Genomic DNA, 18,926 nt, shown 5'->3' with positions numbered 1-18,926 from the left:
GCCCTTCTGTACAGAGGTTTAAGCCTAACCATGGGCACATGCTGGGGGGTCTTCTGTATAGGGAGTAAGTACAGGAGGTATGCACCTAACCATGGCCACAGGCTGGGGGGGGGGGGCTCCTGTATAGGGTGTAAGTACAGGAGGTATAAGCCTAACCATGGCCACAGGCTGGGGGGCCTTCTGTATAGGGAGTAAGTACAGGAGGTATGCACCTAACCATGGCCACAGGCTGGGGGGGGGCTCCTGTATAGGGTGTAAGTACAGGAGGTATAAGCCTAACCATGGCCACAGGCTGGGGGGGTCTTCTGTATAGGGAGTAAGTACAGGAGGTATGCACCTAACCATGGCCACAGGCTGGGGGGGGGGCTCCTGTATAGGGTGTAAGTACAGGAGGTATAAGCCTAACCATGGCCACAGGCTGGGGGGGTCTTCTGTATAGGGAGTAAGTACAGGAGGTATGCACCTAACCATGGCCACAGGCTGGGGGGGGGGCTCCTGTATAGGGTGTAAGTACAGGAGGTATAAGCCTAACCATGGCCACAGGCTGGGGGGGTCTTCTGTATAGGGAGTAAGTACAGGAGGTATGCACCTAACCATGACCACAGGCTGGGGGGGGGGGGGGGGGGGGGGGGGGGCTCCTGTATAGGATGTAAGTACAGGAGGAATAAGCCTAACCATGGCCACAGGCTGGGGGGCCTTCTGTATAGGGAGTAAGTACAGGAGGTATGTGCCTAACCATGGTCACAGGCTGGGGCCCTTCTGTATAGGGAGTAAGTACAGGAGGTATAAGCCTAACCATGGGCACAGGCTGGAGGGCCTTCTCTATAGGGTATAAGTACAGGAGGTACAAGCCTAACCATGGCCACAGGCTGGGGGGCCTTCTGTATAGGGTGTAAGTACAGGAGGTATGTGCCTAACCATGGCCACAGGCTGGGGCCCTTCTGTATAGGGAGTAAGTACAGGAGGTATAAGCCTAACCATGGCCACAGGCTGGGGGCCTTCTCTATAGGGTATAAGTACTGGAGGTATAAGCCTAACCATGACCACAGGCTGGGGGCCTTCTGTATAGGGAGTAAGTACAGGAGGTATATGCCTAACCATGGCCACAGGCTGGGGCCCTTCTGTATAGGGAGTAAGTACAGGAGGTATGTGCCTAACCATGGGCACAGGCTCGGGCCCTTCTGTATAGGGAGTAAGTACAGGAGGTATATGCCTAACCATGGCCACAGGCTCGGGCCCTTCTGTATAGGGAGTAAGTACAGGAGGTATATGCCTAACCATGGCCACAGGCTGGGGCCCTTCTGTATAGGGAGTAAGTACAGGAGGTATAAGCCTAACCATGGCCACAGGCTGGGGCCCTTCTGTATAGGGAGTAAGTACAGGAGGTATAAGCCTAACCATGGCCACAGGCTGGGGCCCTTCTGTATAGGGAGTAAGTACAGGAGGTATACGCTTAACCATGGCCACAGGCTGGGGGGCCTTCTGTATAGGGTGTAAGTACAGGAAGTATGCGCCTAACCATGGCCACAGCCTGGGGGGCCTTCTGTATGGGGTGTAAGTACAGGAGGTATGCGCCTAACCATGACCACAGGCTGGGGGGGGGGCCTCCTGTATAGGGTGTAAGTACATGGCCACAGGCTGGTGTGTACATAGACAGAACACTCCAATAATGTGACACAAGCTGTTTACTGAAAGTGTCCCCCTCATTTCTAGGGCCCCTTTGCGGCTCTGTACAGCTTGCACCACTGGTATGTCCACCTCTGGCCACCGGTCTGGATGGGCTCCGTGGTCCAACCGCCATTGGGACCCAGTGTTGTAGACCTATACGGTACTGTATATAGTTTTCTATAGAGTTATATAAACAGTACACAGACACTTACCGTACAGACCCAGGTGGGAAAAAAACAGTTTTGACTTCTGTCTGGTAAATGAGAGACTACAGTTTTGTTAAAGGGATTGTCAAGGGATATGGTATTGATGACCTATATGCAGGATAGGTCATCAGTGACAGATCAGTGGGGGTCCAACACTCGGCGCCCCCGCCAATGAGCTATTTGTTTTTTTTTTTTTTGTTCCTGCTAGATGTACACACTTTTTACATTGACTGAAGTAAGATTTGCAGAGGGGCGCACAGAGGCTTTTCAGGCTGCGCCTCTCAATGAATCAGGAGCTTGTGGCACCAACATGCCATCCACATCAAGACAGGAGTCAATATAGAGTGTTGAGGTTTAAAAGGATTTAGGATGCGGCAAGATATTGCTACTGTTAGTATCACTTCCTCTTTTTATTTTTTAAATGCCATTCTGACCATTGTTTAAAATGCAAATTTTCAAGTGGGCAACCCCTGTAACTGTTCTGCTCAGAAAATTAAGGAAACACTTAAATCACACATCAGATCTTGAATTTAAGATTCCAGTTGAAAATCTTTACTGACAGGAATTGTGTAGTTCTTGTAAGGTAGCACTATTGATCATGTTGAGGGGGCACTCACTTCACCGGGTCAATTAAAGCACACATGCAACGTTTTCCGGTCATCTGAAGTCCAGCAGTTTATTACACATCATAAACTGCTTATAACATCATCCATCTCAGTGGCTCGCAGGAATGTTACACATGTAATATGCTAGAGCCTTTTCAGTGGCAGCTATGCCCGCTTGGCTTCAAATACAGACTTCAGTAAGGTAACAACATCAATGTCCATATCAAGAGCCGTATTTACCTTTGCCGGGGCTAGCTGCTTCCATCAGCTCTGTTCTGCCAAAAATGTGGTTTAAGGCTCACCAGGTGTGGCCTCCAGGCCTCATACCTTCCAGGGCTAATGGTGTCCCAGACACAGGGATCAGGTCTCTTGCCTCCCTCTGTTTCAAAACCACCAGGATATATATATTCTCTGTGCGCACAGGACCTGTGATGATGTCACAGTCATGTGATCAGTCACCTGAAGGGGAGGTACGTGGTCAGCCAGAACACACCCCCTCAGACATTTTTGGCAATGCAGCAAGCCGCTGCATTACATTCTGTATCAATATAGTCAGAGGGAACCAAAATCGAACAGCGTCTCTTAATGTGACTCAGTCGTGTGTATGGCATTATCATGGCTGTATGCACTCCACAACCTCTGGCCATGCTCCCAATGAGTTGGCATAAGCTGTGCTGGGGTATCTCCTCCCAGACTTGGATCAGGGTGAGCTTCAGTACAGCCTATGGGGCTAAATGTCAGCATCTGGTGCACTGATACATAATGTCCCAGAGGTTCTCAGTAGGCTTTAGACCGGCTTCACACGTCCGTATATTTCCGGTACCGGAGATATCCGTGTGTGTCACACGTGTGGCAACCATGTGCTGCCCGTGTGCCGCATCAGGAACACACGTACCGGCACCTGGGAATCAGTGTGCAGTTAGCGCTGTTCCCAAGCGCCGGTGCTGAACGCTGCCCTCATTATGGTCACCTGCCAGCACTGCGATCAGCACCAGCAGGGACAATGATGAGCGTAGTAGTGTCTGCTCCCGCAGTGTCCACTTGTAAAAATAAGAATAAAATCCATTTACTCACCTGTCCGGAGATGTCCGCCACTGTAATCCTCTGACCACTGACGCCGAGGAGCCAGGGAGAATGAGCCGCTCCAGGGAGTGGGCCCCGGAACTGTGCTCAGTGAGTGACAGGACACCGCTCCTGAGCGCAGGTGAGTATATGGATTTTATTATTTTATTCTCATTTTTACAGGAGTACACTGCTGGAGAAGACACTACTACCCTCATCATTGTCCCTGCTGGTGCTGATCGCAGCGCCAGCAGGGAACCATGATGAGGGCAGCGTTCAGCACCCAGCGCTTGGGAACAGCGCTAACTGTACGACCGATTCCCAGGCACCAGTACATGTCATGCTGATGACTCACGAAAGTGATCCGTGTGTGTTCAGCATGAGATACTTTTGCGGACCGTGCATCTTCAAAAAAACAGACATGTCAGCATGTGGAGCACACGGACACACGGCCTGTGAAAACACACTGAGATGTGCGCAAACCCATTGACTACAATGGGCCTACACATGTCAGTGTCTCCAGTAGGTGTGGAAACTGTCACAACACGTACTGGAAATACTGACATGTGAAAGAACCCTTAGGGAGAGTGAGGCCAGTCAGTGGGATCCAGGAGCTGTCTACACACTGCCCACATGAGGCATTGTACCGTGCCAGGAGGGACCCAAGGCCAACAACATCAGTGTAAGGTCTGATGCTCTGAGGATTACATTCTGTCACCTAACACCCGTTAGCTTACGGTTAGCTATCATGTGGAGGCTTGTGTGACCCTCCAAGGATATGCCTCCTAGACCATCACTGGCCCACCGCCAAACCGGTCATACTGAATGATGTTGCATGCAGGATTGCATTCGCCACAGCATTTTCAGATTCTTTCATGTCTGTCGCCTGCTAGCTGTGAGCCTCTTCTGTGAAGTGAATGGGGGCGCCACTGGCGATTCTGCCAATTCCAATGTTTTTTGAGAACTGCCAGTTGGGCTGCACAATGCTGGGCTGTGAGCGCATGTCTCACTACTGGAAATCAGCCCTTATGCCACCCTCATGGAGTCTGTGTCTGACAGTTTGGTCGGATACATGCATACCAGTAGCCCACTGGAGGTCATTTTCTGGGGTTCTCTCACACAAAGAAGCAGACATCAGTCCTGCTGATGTGTTGATGCCCTTCTGCTGCCCAGTCTGACTCTCATTGTGTAATGGTCCATGTCCTAGTATCTGTCCCATGCTCTTGAGATTGTGCTGGGAAACACAGCAAACCATTACGATAGCATGTATGGAAATGCCATCCTGGAGGAGCTGGACTTGCCTATACAACCTGAATTGGCTAAAGCTACCACATCATGCTAACAGTAATGACAAGGACACTGGCAAAACCCAAAAGTAGAGAAAAATCCGTCATGACGGATAAAGATTGAGTTATTGTCTTTGGTCACCACCTGGAAAACCATTGCTTTTTTGGCCCAAACGGTGAACTGTGACACTCAATTGCCATACAAATTTAATTCACAATTGTGCGGACATTGGCCCGTCGCAGGTGGGTGACTCTTTGGCTGTACTACCACTTCTCCACCTTCTGGCCCTAGACTAATTGGACAGATATTCCTGAAGTTTCATTGACTTGGGGTTCTACTGGGAGGGCAAGTGTTCTCTTAATTTTTTTGAGCCGCATCTATGTTGTCCATTTCATTTATCTTTTCTATTGTTCTTTCTCTACAGGTGGCGAGTTTTATGCAGATGTATGCATTTAACAGAAAGTCAATGTGTATTATTTAGAAATACTAGAAAATAAAAGAAAAAATGGACGAAAGGGCCAAAAGCTTACTTCTTCAGAATCGAGCGGTGCTGGCAAAGGATATCAGATCCTCATACATCATGGACCATATGATAAGTGATGAGGTCATTACTCCACATGAGGAGGAAACCGTTAAAAATAAGGTATCTGACATTCACTTATTCAACATCAACATGTCTTCTAGTGCCAACGTCCCCTCATAAAGCTGCACGTTTATTATGATGCACAGGCAAAGAAAAACCTTTTTAATCAGTGACGGTCCACCAATAACCATTCGTTAAGTGTAACCCTGGTCTCCGTTTTTTCAGCTATGAGCGGCTCCAGTGATGATGAATTGTATGAAGTGATGAATGAACTTGCTCTTCCATCACTACGTACAGCTCTTTTCCACCACAATTGTCCATAGGTTAACCCTTTCGCAACCTTGGGTTTTGTCGTTTTTGCTTTTTCGTTTTTTGCTCCCCTTGTTCCCAGAGCCATACCGTTTTTATTGTTTGGTCAATATGGCCATGTGAGGGCTTATTTTTTGCGGGACGAGTTGTACTTTTCAACGCCATTACTAGTTTTACCATATCATGTACGGGAAAACGGGGAAAAAAATTCCAAATGCGGTAAAATTGCAAAAAAAGTGCAATACCACAGTTGTTTTTTATTTATTTTTTTTACCACGTTCACTGAATGGTAAAAATGACCTGTCATTCTTATTCTACAGGTCATTACGAGTTCATAGACACCAAACATGTATAGGTTCTTTTATATTTAAGTGGTGAAAAAAAAATCCAAAATTTCGTAAAAAAAAAAAAAAAAAATAGCGCCATTTTCCGAGACCTGTAGCGTCTCCATTTTTCGTGATCTGGGGCTGGGTGAGGGCTTATTTTTTGCGCGCCGGGCTGACGTTTTTATTGATAACATTTTGGGGTAGATCCGTTGTTTTGATCTCCTGTTATTGCATTTTATTGCAATTTTGCGGCGACCAAAAAACGTATTCCTGGCGTTTAGAATTTTTTTCTCGTTACGCCGTTTACCGATCGGATTGATTCTTTTTTTATATTGATAGATCGGGCGATTATGAACGCAGCGATACCAAATATGTGTATGTGGGGTTTATTTTTTATTATTTTATTTTGAATGGGGCAAAAGGGGGGTGATTTAAACTTTTTATATTTTTTTAAAAACTTTTTTTTTTTCACTTACTGCATGCTTCTATAGTCTCCATAGGAGACTAGAAGCAGCAGTTGTCTGATCGGCTCTGCTACATACAGGGGACCAGCAGATCCCCTGCATATAGCAGAATTGGTCCTGTGCTATGAGCGCCGACCACTAGGTGGCGCTCATAGCGACCAGATCATGACAACCACAGGCGTCTGCTGCAGACCCTGGGTTGTCATGCACGCCCATCGGCGACCCGCGATCACGTGACGGGGTCGCCGGTGGGCGGGGCTTAGGACGCGCTTCCAGGAAGCGCGCGTTAAATGCCGCTGTCGGAGATTGACAGCGGCATTTAACATGTTAACAGCCGCGGGTGGATCGCGATTCCACCCACGGCTGTTGCGGGCACATGTCAGCTGTAAGAATCAGCTGACATGTGCTCGGTTCAGTGAGGGCTCAGCGCAGCAGCCCTCACTGAACGGGGGGTACGCAAATATGCGTACTAAGACGTCATGGGCTCTAAAGGGGTTAAAGATAACTGATCCCCACTAGTAATGATTGGTAAATAGATAATAGATATTAAATGGGTATTACGTCTCTTAAAGCGATGGCATATTACACGTGTGTCCACTTTGTCACTAGGACTTTTGTTGGGGATGCGGTTCCCTAACTGGTTTCTCTCTTGGCAGGCCTAAGGAGAGAGTGTGTGGCCATCAGATTCCGCTCCCCCCCAACCCCCTGTGCTCTCCTCTTCTGGGAGGGGCGCACAGTCTAAGGCTCTCAGTTCTTGCTTGGGGGGGAACTCAGGCAGATGCTTGGAGTAAGATTGTATCTTCTTTGGCTTCGGCAAGAGTAGGTTATTTGTCCCTGACCCTCACTGTGGCCTTCTGGCTCGGATGGATGGGGAATGGTTTGGGGGACCCTTCTACTTTTGGAGAGGGTTTCAAGAGACCAGCATCCTAGTGCATCCTAGGTGCCAGGGTGTCTCTCTGCAGGGAAAGACTGTGAAGGGTCTGCAGAACTGGATCAGCAGAGGTACACTTTAATTCTCATGATTAGTGGGGTTTCCAGAGGTCTGACCCCCAACCATTATCATTTTATATGCTGTGAGACCAGAATACTTGTTTATTAGTGGGAAAGAAAGCAAATCTGAATAGCTCACATCAGTTCGATCACTCAATAGCTAGAATTTTAATGTGCAGTCCAGCATCTGGGAAAATGTACAAACTTCTTTATTTCTAAAGTTAAAAAATAGTGCCCCTACTACATCTTCACAATATTAGATCGCTTGTCCCACACTAAGCAGCTCCTATTAACTTTAATAAGAGCTGAACTTCAGTACATAAGCATGGTCTCTACAGAGTGTGTGGAGCCATAGTGTACATTCAGCCATTGTGAGAACTGCAAATATCTGATCAGTGTCTGACCCCCATCGATCTGATATTGAGGACCTATCCTTAGGATAATTTATCAATATCCAAGTCCTGGACAAGCCCTTTAATCTTCACATTTTTCATAAAGTTATGTGTGAAGCTTGACTTTATTAACATTATTTGGCAAATGAGAGTGGTAATAATGAATGTTTTTTTCTTGATCGTGTCACATTGCTGAGTGCGGCATCTGTCAGAAGCTGTAATTACAGTATATCACCTGGTTGACTTCATTTTCCTTCCAGTGAAAGTTCTTTGATCTTTCCTATTAGGCTACCCAACTTGACCGAGCCGATCAGCTCATCAAGATCATTCTTGGCAAAGACAACCGCGCTTTTATTTCCTTTTACAATGCTCTGCTTCACGAAGGTTACAAAGACTTGGCTGCTCTTCTGAAAGAGGCGTCCTCTATTGATATATTCGGGAGTGGCAAAGTTTCATCAAATGGTATTACATCGTATGGTGAGTTGGTTTATTTTTATGGTTGAGGGTGAATAAGGGCGGTTTTTGGGCATATAATTATTTATGTTTCTACATTTTTAAGGAAGGAGTTTTAGTGTCTTTAGTCTCCGTTATAAAAGGATGTTGCTACTATTGGATGGATTGCCTGCTGATGTTTTATTAGGAATATAAAATATATAGTAACTTAGAGTGTAGGTTGCAGACTAAGCTACAGCCGAACAGTATGGTATTGACAAAGTTTTGCAGTTGGTGTTAAGAGCAGAGGTATAAAAATCTGTAAAAAAAAAAGTAACCAAATTGCTCACAATCCAGATGTCGGAAAACGTCTGAGTTACAGGGTCACAACCTGCAGATTATTAAATATGCAATTCCTATTCTTTTGAAGAGGAGCTGATCTGCAGTACCTGGCAGCAACCACTAAACTGTGCGGTGGACCTGTGCTGTTCTGCTTAGTACGCTGTTTATATCCAGCCGCTGTCGGTGTTGGTGACTGTGAAGATCCGGGGTCTTCCATGGGCATAATACTACTCAGACAACATAGGGTGAGGGTAAAAGTGTGGCAATATTTTAATGAAAGACCAAACGGACAATAAACAGATAGAACAGTCCCAGCAAATACCCAAGATGGTAGAATATTACACAGTCTCACCCTTCCGCTGGCCCGCCTGGTAATGGAACAACTGTGACTTTGGGACTTCCAGGGCCAACTACCTCAACCAGTGCCCCCCCGCTTTTGGCAGACCCCCACAGAGAGGAGGTTGCGGCAAGCTTAGGAAGCTGACAGTCCATCTAGGTACAAGGCCAGGAGACCCGAGGGTCCCACCCTGTCCTCTCCAAGAGTTTACATGGGGCAGATGACCGGCTGGTCCCAATCTGGTTTCTCCAAATGTCTCCATGGGTTCCTGGTGACCGTGGGGCCCCACCTGGCAACCCCAAACAACATATCCATGGGGCCAGGTGGCTTCATCGTCCCAACCTGGTTTCTCCAAATGTATCCCTTGGTTCTTTGATGGTCAGTGGAGCAGATCCGTATCCTTCCAGTCAGGGCTGTGTACCCTTAGGCCGAAATCATGTAGAATCCAAATCTGTGTCTTTTTGGATAAAGCCATGCTACCAAGCTTATGTTCTGAAGAAAGACTCTCTGATTCAATTCTCTCTTCAGCAGAATAGAAAAACCTTTTTTATATTTACATATGTGGCTAAGGTCATCAGTCACAGGTCAGAGGTAAAGGTGCAGGGATCAGGTCTCATTGTTTGAGCTAATCCCCCTGCTCATGTAAATAAACTAGCTAGCTTAGTACAATATGCAGTTAGCATAGTAACAAACATCATTGTTCCCGAACACTGAGTCACTGTCCTTCTTGACCAGCCAAAGAAACACATACATTCAAAGGTCAACACAAAGATAATAGTGTATTTCTCCTGGCTTAACAAATCTAGACGTCTGGCTGCTTAAGATAAGAAGCTGTTTCTTCACAGTGACGGTGCTGGGTGTCAGGCCTCCACCAATCTAATATTGATGACTTATCCTAGGGATTGGTCACCTATGTCTTAGAAGTGGAAAACCCTTTTAAGTGGGAAGGAAGACCCCCTGAATGTGGTAATGGGATGTATAGAAGAGATGACAGTAACCTGCAACCTTTCTTCTTGATGTCACTTTGAACCAAATTTCACACACCTCATAGTGCAGAAATAAAGAAATGGGTATGGTAGTCCCCCGGGACTATACACACAAATTAGGAAACTAGTAATATGCTCAAGTCCAGTTCCTTATCAAGAAGACAAATCAAGTGAGTTGTTCAGTTTTCCTTTTCTATTAATGCCTACAGTTCACATAGATATATTAACACTGATTGATACAGACATAAGCATCACTTAAATGATATTTCTCTATTTAGTCAGATTTAAAACTGTTGACGAAAGCGTATAGTGTCTTATGAGTAATTTGTATGTTGATCCTTTACGTACATTTCCGATTTTGTATTGTCCGATGTTATCTGATTTTAGTGAAAACAGCTTTGTGTGAAGGTGGAGTGCCACAGAGACCCGTTGTGTTTGTCTCTCGGAAAAAGCTAATAAAAGACATCCAGGACAGCTTGTACCGTTTGATGAATGAGTCCGGTTGGATCACGGTATATGGCATGGCTGGCTGTGGCAAGTCAGTATTAGCTGCTGAAGCACTCAGGGACCACAGTATTCTAAAAGGTAAGTGGAGCTATTCATCTCTCACTCCAGTTCAGTGCTATGGAATCGCTTTGTTGATTTTTGTATTTGTGTAATCACCAAGACAAAAATAAAGCAAATCAAGATAAAAAAAACAAGTACCGTATTTTTCGGATTATAAGATACACTTTTTCCTCCCAAATTTGGGAGGAAAATGTGGGAGTGTCTTATAATCAGAATGTAGCTTACTGGGAAGGAGGGGGTGGGGTAACTGCGGTGGAGTGGGGTCATAGGAGGCAGGGTCACTGCTGCAGGAGGCCGGCGGCAGGAGTGTGGCGATGCTGCGGGTCTGGGCTGGGAGGAGGGGGGTGTCCCAGTTCTGCGAGGCTGCGGGCTCTGGGCTGTCAGAAAATGTCGACATTGTGCGGCGACCCTGCTCGCCACTAACAGTTTCTGACAGCCCAGGGCCCACAGCCTCCAGTGCTAACAAAGCCATGGTGTATTTTAAAGAGGTTGTGTCACAGCAGACATTTATGCCATATCCACAGGATAAACATCTAATAGATGAAGGTCCTCACATGTCTCCAGTACGGTCATCCCCGGATTCCCTATTCCAGCTGGTGTCTGACCATAGTGACAGGAGTGACATAGCCTTCCTTAACTCCACTCTCTACATTTCTTGCCATGGAGATTCTTCTGCTGTGTTTGGAACTCGTATAGCAATGAAGGGAAAGAGCTGGCACATGTGCAAACATCTCTCCTGTTATTGCATGCTATTTAATGAATTTGATGCATCTTCTTAGTGTTGTGCGCCTAGCCAGAAATTCAGAAACACATGAACTTTTGTTGAATTTGACAGGCCAGCGGGCTCCTCCCCTAACTCGGCCATATTTGGCACAGCTGCTTCAGACTAGCGAGAAAATGCTGAAAGTCGCAACATTTTTGCACAGTTCTGCATTTTGCAGAAAGTTTTCCGCCAGCTTTCTTGTGTAAAAGCTTTGAAGCAGAGCCTTAAAGGGGTATTCCCATCTCCAAGATCCTATCCCAATATGTAGTAGGTGTAATAATAATAATAATATTAGCAAATACCTCTAATTAAAAATGTAGTATAGTTTTTCTGATTCGCTATGTCTTTTTCCTCATGTGCAAGCATTGCAGGACCTTAGGTATCCATGGTTACGACCACTGATATAGTAACAGCAAGTTGCTAGTTGTTGTAACCATGGATACCTAAGGTCCTGCAAAGCCCTGCCCATGAGGAGAAAAACATAGCGATTCAGAAAAACTATACTACATTTCTAATTTGAGGTATTTGCTAATATTATTACACCTACTACATATTGGGATAGGATCTCGGAGATGGGAATACCCCTTTAAGTCTAAAGCCTCCCATACACAAAGTATCGCTGTTGGCCAAACGATTGTCCAACAGTTATCTCTCCTGACTCCCCCATACAGTCGAGCAGTCCTGTGTTCTCTATGAGAGACCCACTACTAGTCTCCTCTGGCGGCTGGTACTAGTTGGAATGGAGGATCAGGGATCCCCCGTTCTGGATGAGGTGTAGGACTCAGAGGTGGAACCTGCATCTATTAGACATTTGTGTCATATTCTGTCTGTTCATGTGCTGATAAATGTCATTTTGGGGTTGATCTCTCAATGCAATTACTAGTTTTTTTTTGTGTCTTTGCATGAAGTGATTGAAGATGCCCCTCCACCCTCCATTCGGGAAGGTAATTTGCCACTAGCCAATTAGTAATCAACCCATGATATATAGTGTAAATATAAATCTGTGAAATAGCTCTTTTATAGCTGGCAGATTGATATAGCACCTCTCCAGCATTTTTTTTTTACCTCTGCAATGATGCTCCTAACCTAAGGTCCCTGACCCTACTCTCATACCGGCCGCCGTCTTCCCCTTCTATCTTCCCCTCTTCCATTGGTCTCTGGCAGTTTGTGACTGGCCGGATCGCTCCGAGCCGGAGGTCACAACTCAGTACAAGTCTATGAGCGCCCTGTTGTGGCTCTCATACACTTACATTGAGAGCTTGTGACATGACTTCTAACTTGTGGCCAGTCAGAAGCTGTGGTCACAAGATGGCACCACGGGACTGGAGCAGCTCCGAAACAAGGTGAAGACGCTGGAGGGTGAGTATATGACTGGGGGCAGGGACTATACAGTAGAAGCACCACCCCAGCACTGAAATAAAAATGCTGGAGTGGTGCTCTAAACGTTATACTACTATCCTTTCACTGATCCATATACATTCTTGTGCTTATGTTCAGACTGTTTCCCCGGGGGTGTGCACTGGCTTTCTGTTGGGAAACAGGACAAAGCGGGTTTGCTGATGAAGTTGCAAAATCTGTGCACTCGTCTGGATCAGGACTGCAAGTATTCACAGAGACCTCCCCTGAATATTGAGGAAGCAAGAGACCGATTGCGAATGCTTATAATGCGTTCATATCCCAGGTAGGCAATTATACAACATATCCGCCATGAAATATACTCAATTTCTACCTTTACCTGGTTACTTATGGATGCTTTCTTCCAAAAAAAGTCCCATTGTTGTGCATGAGCTATCCCTAGTATTGCAGCTTATCCCCATGTATAAGTAAATGGCACTGAGCTACAATTTCAGGCCCATAGACCTGAGTGGTGGTGTTACTGGAAGAAAGCAGCATTACTCTTTTAATCTCGTACGAACTCTTTGGGCCGGTGTGTTAAGACAGTCTTCTCTGACGGCGACTTACCTTTTTACCATAAAAAATGCTTTGTATAGTTACAGCAGTTTAAGAAATAGCAGATCTCCATTAGCTCTCGTGCAGACAACCGTGAAAATTGCATGAGTGCTATCCGTCGTTTTGATGTTATTCTATGGGGCCGTGCACATGTCTGATTTTTTATTTTTTTTTCCTCGGACTGAGTGGTCTGAAGAAAAAGATTGCAGCATGCACGAGTTGCTACCGATTATCGGATCGCACTCGGCCATTCAAGTCTATGGGTCTGTGGAAAACATACAGTAAATAAAAAGAAAAAAAATCTCACTCCACAAAAAATAAACCCACACACAGCCCCATCGGCCGAAAAATCAAAACTTTACAGGTCTTGAAAAATGGGAACCCAATCAAATTTTTTTTTTTTTTTTTTCAGTACTAAAATACAACTTGGTATTGCTATTATCATACTGACCTGTAGAATCCTATTGCCAGGTCATTTTTATCATACAATGTACGCCGTAAAAACAATTCCCAAAAAACAATGTCAGAACTGCATTTTTTTTTTTTTTTTTTTGCAATTTCACTGCACTTGGATTTGTTTTCCGGTTTTCCTGTGCACTATGTGGTAAAATTAATGGAGTCATTCAAAAGTGAAATTTGTCCCAAAAAAACAAGCCCTCATACTTCTATGTGGACAGAAAAAAAAAGTTATGGCTCTTAGAAGAAGAGGGAAAAATGAAAACTCAGAAACACAAATTGGCCATGTAAATAAGGGCTAAATTGGTAACTTTATTTCTGAATGATGAGAGTTTGTTGTTTTTTTAATATATAACTTTTGCAGCTGGTGTTTGGCATTGAACGCTGCTGCTTAATAATCAGAATACTTTAGTATCCAATTTAATGTGAGGACAGAAGGAATATTTCTCTCTACTCTATATTCTGTACTGTAGGATAATTTAGCAGCCTTTAAAGGGAACCTGTCACGTTGAATAATTCTATTACCCTGCAGCTATGGAGTTAATCTGCAGGTTAATAGCGTTATGAAGATGCCTGGTGGCAGCACTGAAAGAGCGGCACCTGGGAGAAATCTTTTATTTCTACCGGGAGTTCTCAGCTTTCAGTCATACACGCATGCCTGGAGCAATTACAGTCACCTATCAGAGCACTGAGTGGCAGCTGTAACCACACCCCGGCACTGACTGACAGCCAGCTCTGAACTGATGCACCGCTGAGCCGGCTGTCAGTCAGTGCCGGGGCGTGCTTACAGCACCCGCTATCAGTGCTTGGAGCAGTTATTTGATTCTCTCCATAATGCTATTATCCTGCAGATTAACCCTATATTTGCAAATTAATGGCTTTATTGGACCTGATATTTCCCTTTAAATAAAATTGCATGTAAGAGACCATAATGCTGTGACCCAGATGTTCACCCTTTTCGACATATTTTTATATAATCAGTGTAAATAGACAATTAAGATTTTAATTCCATTCAAAAGGTCACTAAAGGGGTTCTCCACTTTCCACCACCACCCAAATTGTTAGAAGAATCCTTTAGCAATAAGATTATCACAAAATAGCCTCATCCTAGGGCCCCTAGTAATTTGCTGTTTTCTGTGAGAAGACATGGCAGTATGTATTTTATTTTTCTGCAGTGCCACCACATTGAGAAATTAAACACTACATATTGTCCTTTCCAATCAATAAGTTGTCTGTGCTGTGTAGGAACAGGCCAGGTCCTCTAGAGCTTTGACGCTCTTTGTAACTGGTGTCCACATTGACTAACAGATGATGATCCAAAACAGAACCACTAATACTGACCGATAAATTCCTAATGAGCCCCCAATCCGGGGCTGCCTTTTTTATTTAATAGAATAAGCAGCCACAGATTGGTGTTTTATCTAAATTTAATTCAGTAACAAACTCGCTCAGAAGTACTATTACATGGAATCTGTCAGCACATTTTTCCGATTTTAAGCAGCAGCATAACGTTGAGGCAGAGAGCCTGATTCCAGTGATGTGTCACTTATTAGGCTCTGTATTGTAGTTAAAATACAATCAGCGTTTTGCCAGCAGGAGATTATCCCTGCAGGACTAGGTCTCACGTGCAGCTCAGTCAGGCTAATCTGTGTAACCCCACCTCCACCACTGATTGGCAGCTGGCTGACCATGTACTGTGTACACAGGAGGCTGCATTCTGACAACTGCGACATCTACAGCAGAGAAAACAGGGATTCTCTCTAAACTACACCAAGCAGTCCAGTAAATCTAACTCTCTCTTCCTACATCATGCTGGTGTCCCATTACATAGTAGAAACCTGCTGACAGATTCCCTTTAATACACTTCAAATTAGCTTGTCTATCTAGTAGCCCAAACTTACAGATTGTAGGATCCTGAGTTGCATAGTGGGATCCCGCAATCCTCTGTGGCCACTATAAGAGATCTTTCGAGGTCTTGCTCTTTCCACTAATACAGCTCTGCTGTATAGTTTATTAAGCCGTTACCAAACGTAAATTGCTTTAATTATGTTCCTGTTCGATAACGGCTTAAAAAAGTATTTGGCAGCGCTAGATTGGTGGAAAGAGAGAGATCTCGCTGTTTCACAGTGAGAGCCGCCACGGAGGATGGTGTGATCCCGCTCTGCAGGCCGGTATTACACAACCCAGAAGTTCAGAACAGACTTGACGTGAAAGTCAGGCCCTTTCAGGAGACCTTAGGAACCTTTCTCAGTGGTTACTAGATTAGATTTAAACAAATCACCAATTATTTCCTGTAACCCAAACCACATGAGACATGATTCAAAGCCTGACTGCACGATTACAGCCAGGTATAACATGCTTTAATACACTCCGGCATATTGAATATATACCACGTACAGTTACACTATGTTTTAGGTCAGTTTTCTCCTATATACATTTAATGTCCCTCTTCTCATGTACTATGGCTGCACGAGACAATATATATAAAAGACTTTTGCAGTATATTTTATTATTGCTGTTATTATGTGCATTGTTATTTTCATTTATTAAAATTGTTATCCTAGGTGTCTGCTAATCTTAGATGACATTTGGGATTCCTGGGTGCTAAAGGCATTTGACATCCAGTGCCGCATTCTCATAACCAGCAGAGACAGGAGTGTGATTGACACCGTGTCAGGTATGTGAATGTGACATTTTCATTTGTCCTATTTCTGTTGTTCTATTCCACCTTTTGCACTGCAGAATACATGTAGTTAGATGTAAGCAATATGGATGAAGGTAAAAAAAAAATCTATAGTGGTTCTGTGCGGTAAATGATTTTAATCTCACTTTTCTTGTTTTTGAAAAAGAAACTAAGAAAAAGTTCAGTTAGCTGCCTGCAGGAGGAATCTGAGATATTTCATGCTGGCTTCCTTGTCCTACCACCCAACCCTGAGGGCCCGCATCCCCAAAGTGGGGAGAACCCCATAGAAATCCCCCGGGGTGTCATCTAACGAATGTATACCAGTGTGTATAGTTAATAATACATGAGACGGATAAAGGCCAAAAGTTTTTAAACCCTTTTGCGTTTTTAGAATGGAAAATTAATAAAATCTACGTTTTATGGCCTGAATAGAGAGAGGTTTCTATGGGGTTCGCCCCACTTTGTAAATATTAATTCAATATATGCCTCCCAGGCCATTATTATCCTCAACTTGGTTTGGCTACATATATACTGGTCAGTCAGCTGGGGGAGCTGAGCAGAGTGGGATGTGTTGGCGTGATATGGACGATAGCTGTTTTGTGTGACCGAACTGGGACTGGCTCAGCCGTGTCTCAGTAGCCGGGGTCTGTATTGTTTAGTTAGTGCCTGGATATAGTGCTAGGGATTTTATCTTTATGGTTTTGTTTTTGTACTGTACAACTAGTGAAAATAAACTCTATCCCGTGTGTGATATAAAAAACCCTATGGCTTTGTGTTCCAACGGCTATCTGAGAGAGTGAACCCCTATAAAGCATGTAGGCAGGCCTGTGCATGATACATTCATTAGTCTAGTTGGACAGACCCCTCAATAGGTTTTTTTATGAATCGTCTTTGCTTTTTGCCCTGCAGCCACTGCCACTCATGCTGGCCTGAACCTTCTTCAGTCTGGGGTACGGGCAGTTGCACAAGAGTTGGTTACTCACTTGTGCCCGCAGGAGCAGCTCTGCAAAGCATGGTGGTTGTTCATGCCCAGTGGGTAGAATAATGAGTATTGGTGTCAGGCTGTTTCCCATGCCCTAGTAGGTGGGCTTGGGCTATGGGGATCTCATGGGGCCCTTGGAGTATTAGTGGAGAGAGGGTGGCTATGAACACTTCTGCCTACATTTCTAACTAGACTTCAAGTGACAGCAAGAGTAGAGCTAGGCAGAAGTTTTCCAATAGTGCATGCTGCAGTGGCTGGGAGGCTGACACTACCTCCCTGCTGCCTCCTCATTTTCCAAGCTTATCCCATTAGTCCTGATGCTGTTGACATGCAAGCAGTGGGCTATGTCTTTCATAAGTGTGTAAAGTTGCTACTTGGTCTCTCTCTACACCATATGTAAGGCTGTGTGCACACATTGCGTTTTTGCCGCGTAGATTTGTCACAAAACCTGAATCCTCATGCACACGTTGCTTATTTGTGATTTGCAGATTAGGTGCAGATTAGGTGCAGATTCAAATCTGCAGCATGTCAATTCTTTCAGTGGTTTTTCACCCACTGACTTCAATGAAGTCAGTCAAAATATTATGAAAACGCAGGTATAAAAATGCACAGCGTATTTCCTGTGTTTTTGTAGCTTTTTTGCATGCGTTTTTACACAGCAGTGAATGCTATAGAGATAGATAGACCGACATATACCTGCAACACATAATAAAATTGCACCCTGTGGAGCTTATTGGACAGCTTTTTATGATTAAATGAAAAAAACGATGTGGGGTCCCCCCATTTTTGGTAACCAGCAAAGGTAAAGCAGACAGCTGTTAGCTGATATTCTATGGTTATTGGGCCCTTGCCAGCCTAATAAGACCAGCCCTCAGCCCCCCCAGAAGAGGCGCATCACATTAAATGCGCTAATTCTGGCGCTTTTGCCTTGGCTCTTCCAGATTTGCTTTGGTGCGGTGGCAATCAGGGAAATAGTGTTTATGGCTGATGTCAGCTATGAATTGTCCAAAAACACAGCTGACATCAAGTCCTGGTGCTAAAGATAGAGAGGTATCTATCAGACACCCGCATTACTAGCATAGTAAGAAAAACACACACACAAATACTTTATTGAAAGTATCCCTCATCCCACTATCCCTCGTTCACCAATTTATTAAAGAAAAAGGTTCCCACGCAAGGCCTGCCGTAGTCCACAAATGGAAACCTGAAAAACATAAACAGAGATAAATAAAAACAAGACACTGTCCCTCGTTCACCATTTTATTAGAAAGAAAGGTTCCCACGCAGTCCACCGAGTCTGACGTAGTGTAGAGCGCAGGGTGAGCAGGAATGTCTAAAGAACAGTGACGTTACTGGCGTCGCTGCTCTTCAGAGGCGCCAGGTAAAACGAGGGATTGCGTGGGGGGTGGTTATTTCAATAAAGTATTTTTGCGTGTGTGTTTTTTTTCTTACTGGACTAGTAATGGGGGTGTCTGATAGACACCTCTCCATTAGGTACACCAGGGCTTCATGTCAGCTGTGCTTTTGGACACTTCA

At 44.8% G+C, this 18,926-nt stretch overlaps 1 protein-coding gene across 1 annotated transcript in view; it reads left to right on the top strand.

Annotated features, from left to right (window-relative positions):
- Positions 1–18,926, top strand: part of APAF1 (apoptotic peptidase activating factor 1) — a 114,288-nt gene that overhangs the window by 619 nt on the left and 94,743 nt on the right. The window contains exons 2-6 of the mRNA XM_073651445.1: positions 5,253–5,471; positions 8,180–8,369; positions 10,377–10,574; positions 12,817–13,000; positions 16,290–16,402. Of these exons, the coding sequence (XP_073507546.1) occupies positions 5,334–5,471; positions 8,180–8,369; positions 10,377–10,574; positions 12,817–13,000; positions 16,290–16,402 (823 nt within the window). The 5' untranslated portion in view covers positions 5,253–5,333. The remainder of the gene's footprint in view (positions 1–5,252; positions 5,472–8,179; positions 8,370–10,376; positions 10,575–12,816; positions 13,001–16,289; positions 16,403–18,926) is intronic.

The sequence above is a fragment of the Phyllobates terribilis genome, unplaced genomic scaffold (assembly GCF_046119375.1).
Source record: "Phyllobates terribilis strain yellow unplaced genomic scaffold, ASM4611937v1 Scaffold_11__3_contigs__length_659146591, whole genome shotgun sequence".
Classification (NCBI taxonomy): domain Eukaryota; kingdom Metazoa; phylum Chordata; class Amphibia; order Anura; family Dendrobatidae; genus Phyllobates; species Phyllobates terribilis.
Note: the sequence above shows the minus strand (reverse complement) of the source record. Positions and strands in the feature narration are given on the sequence as shown.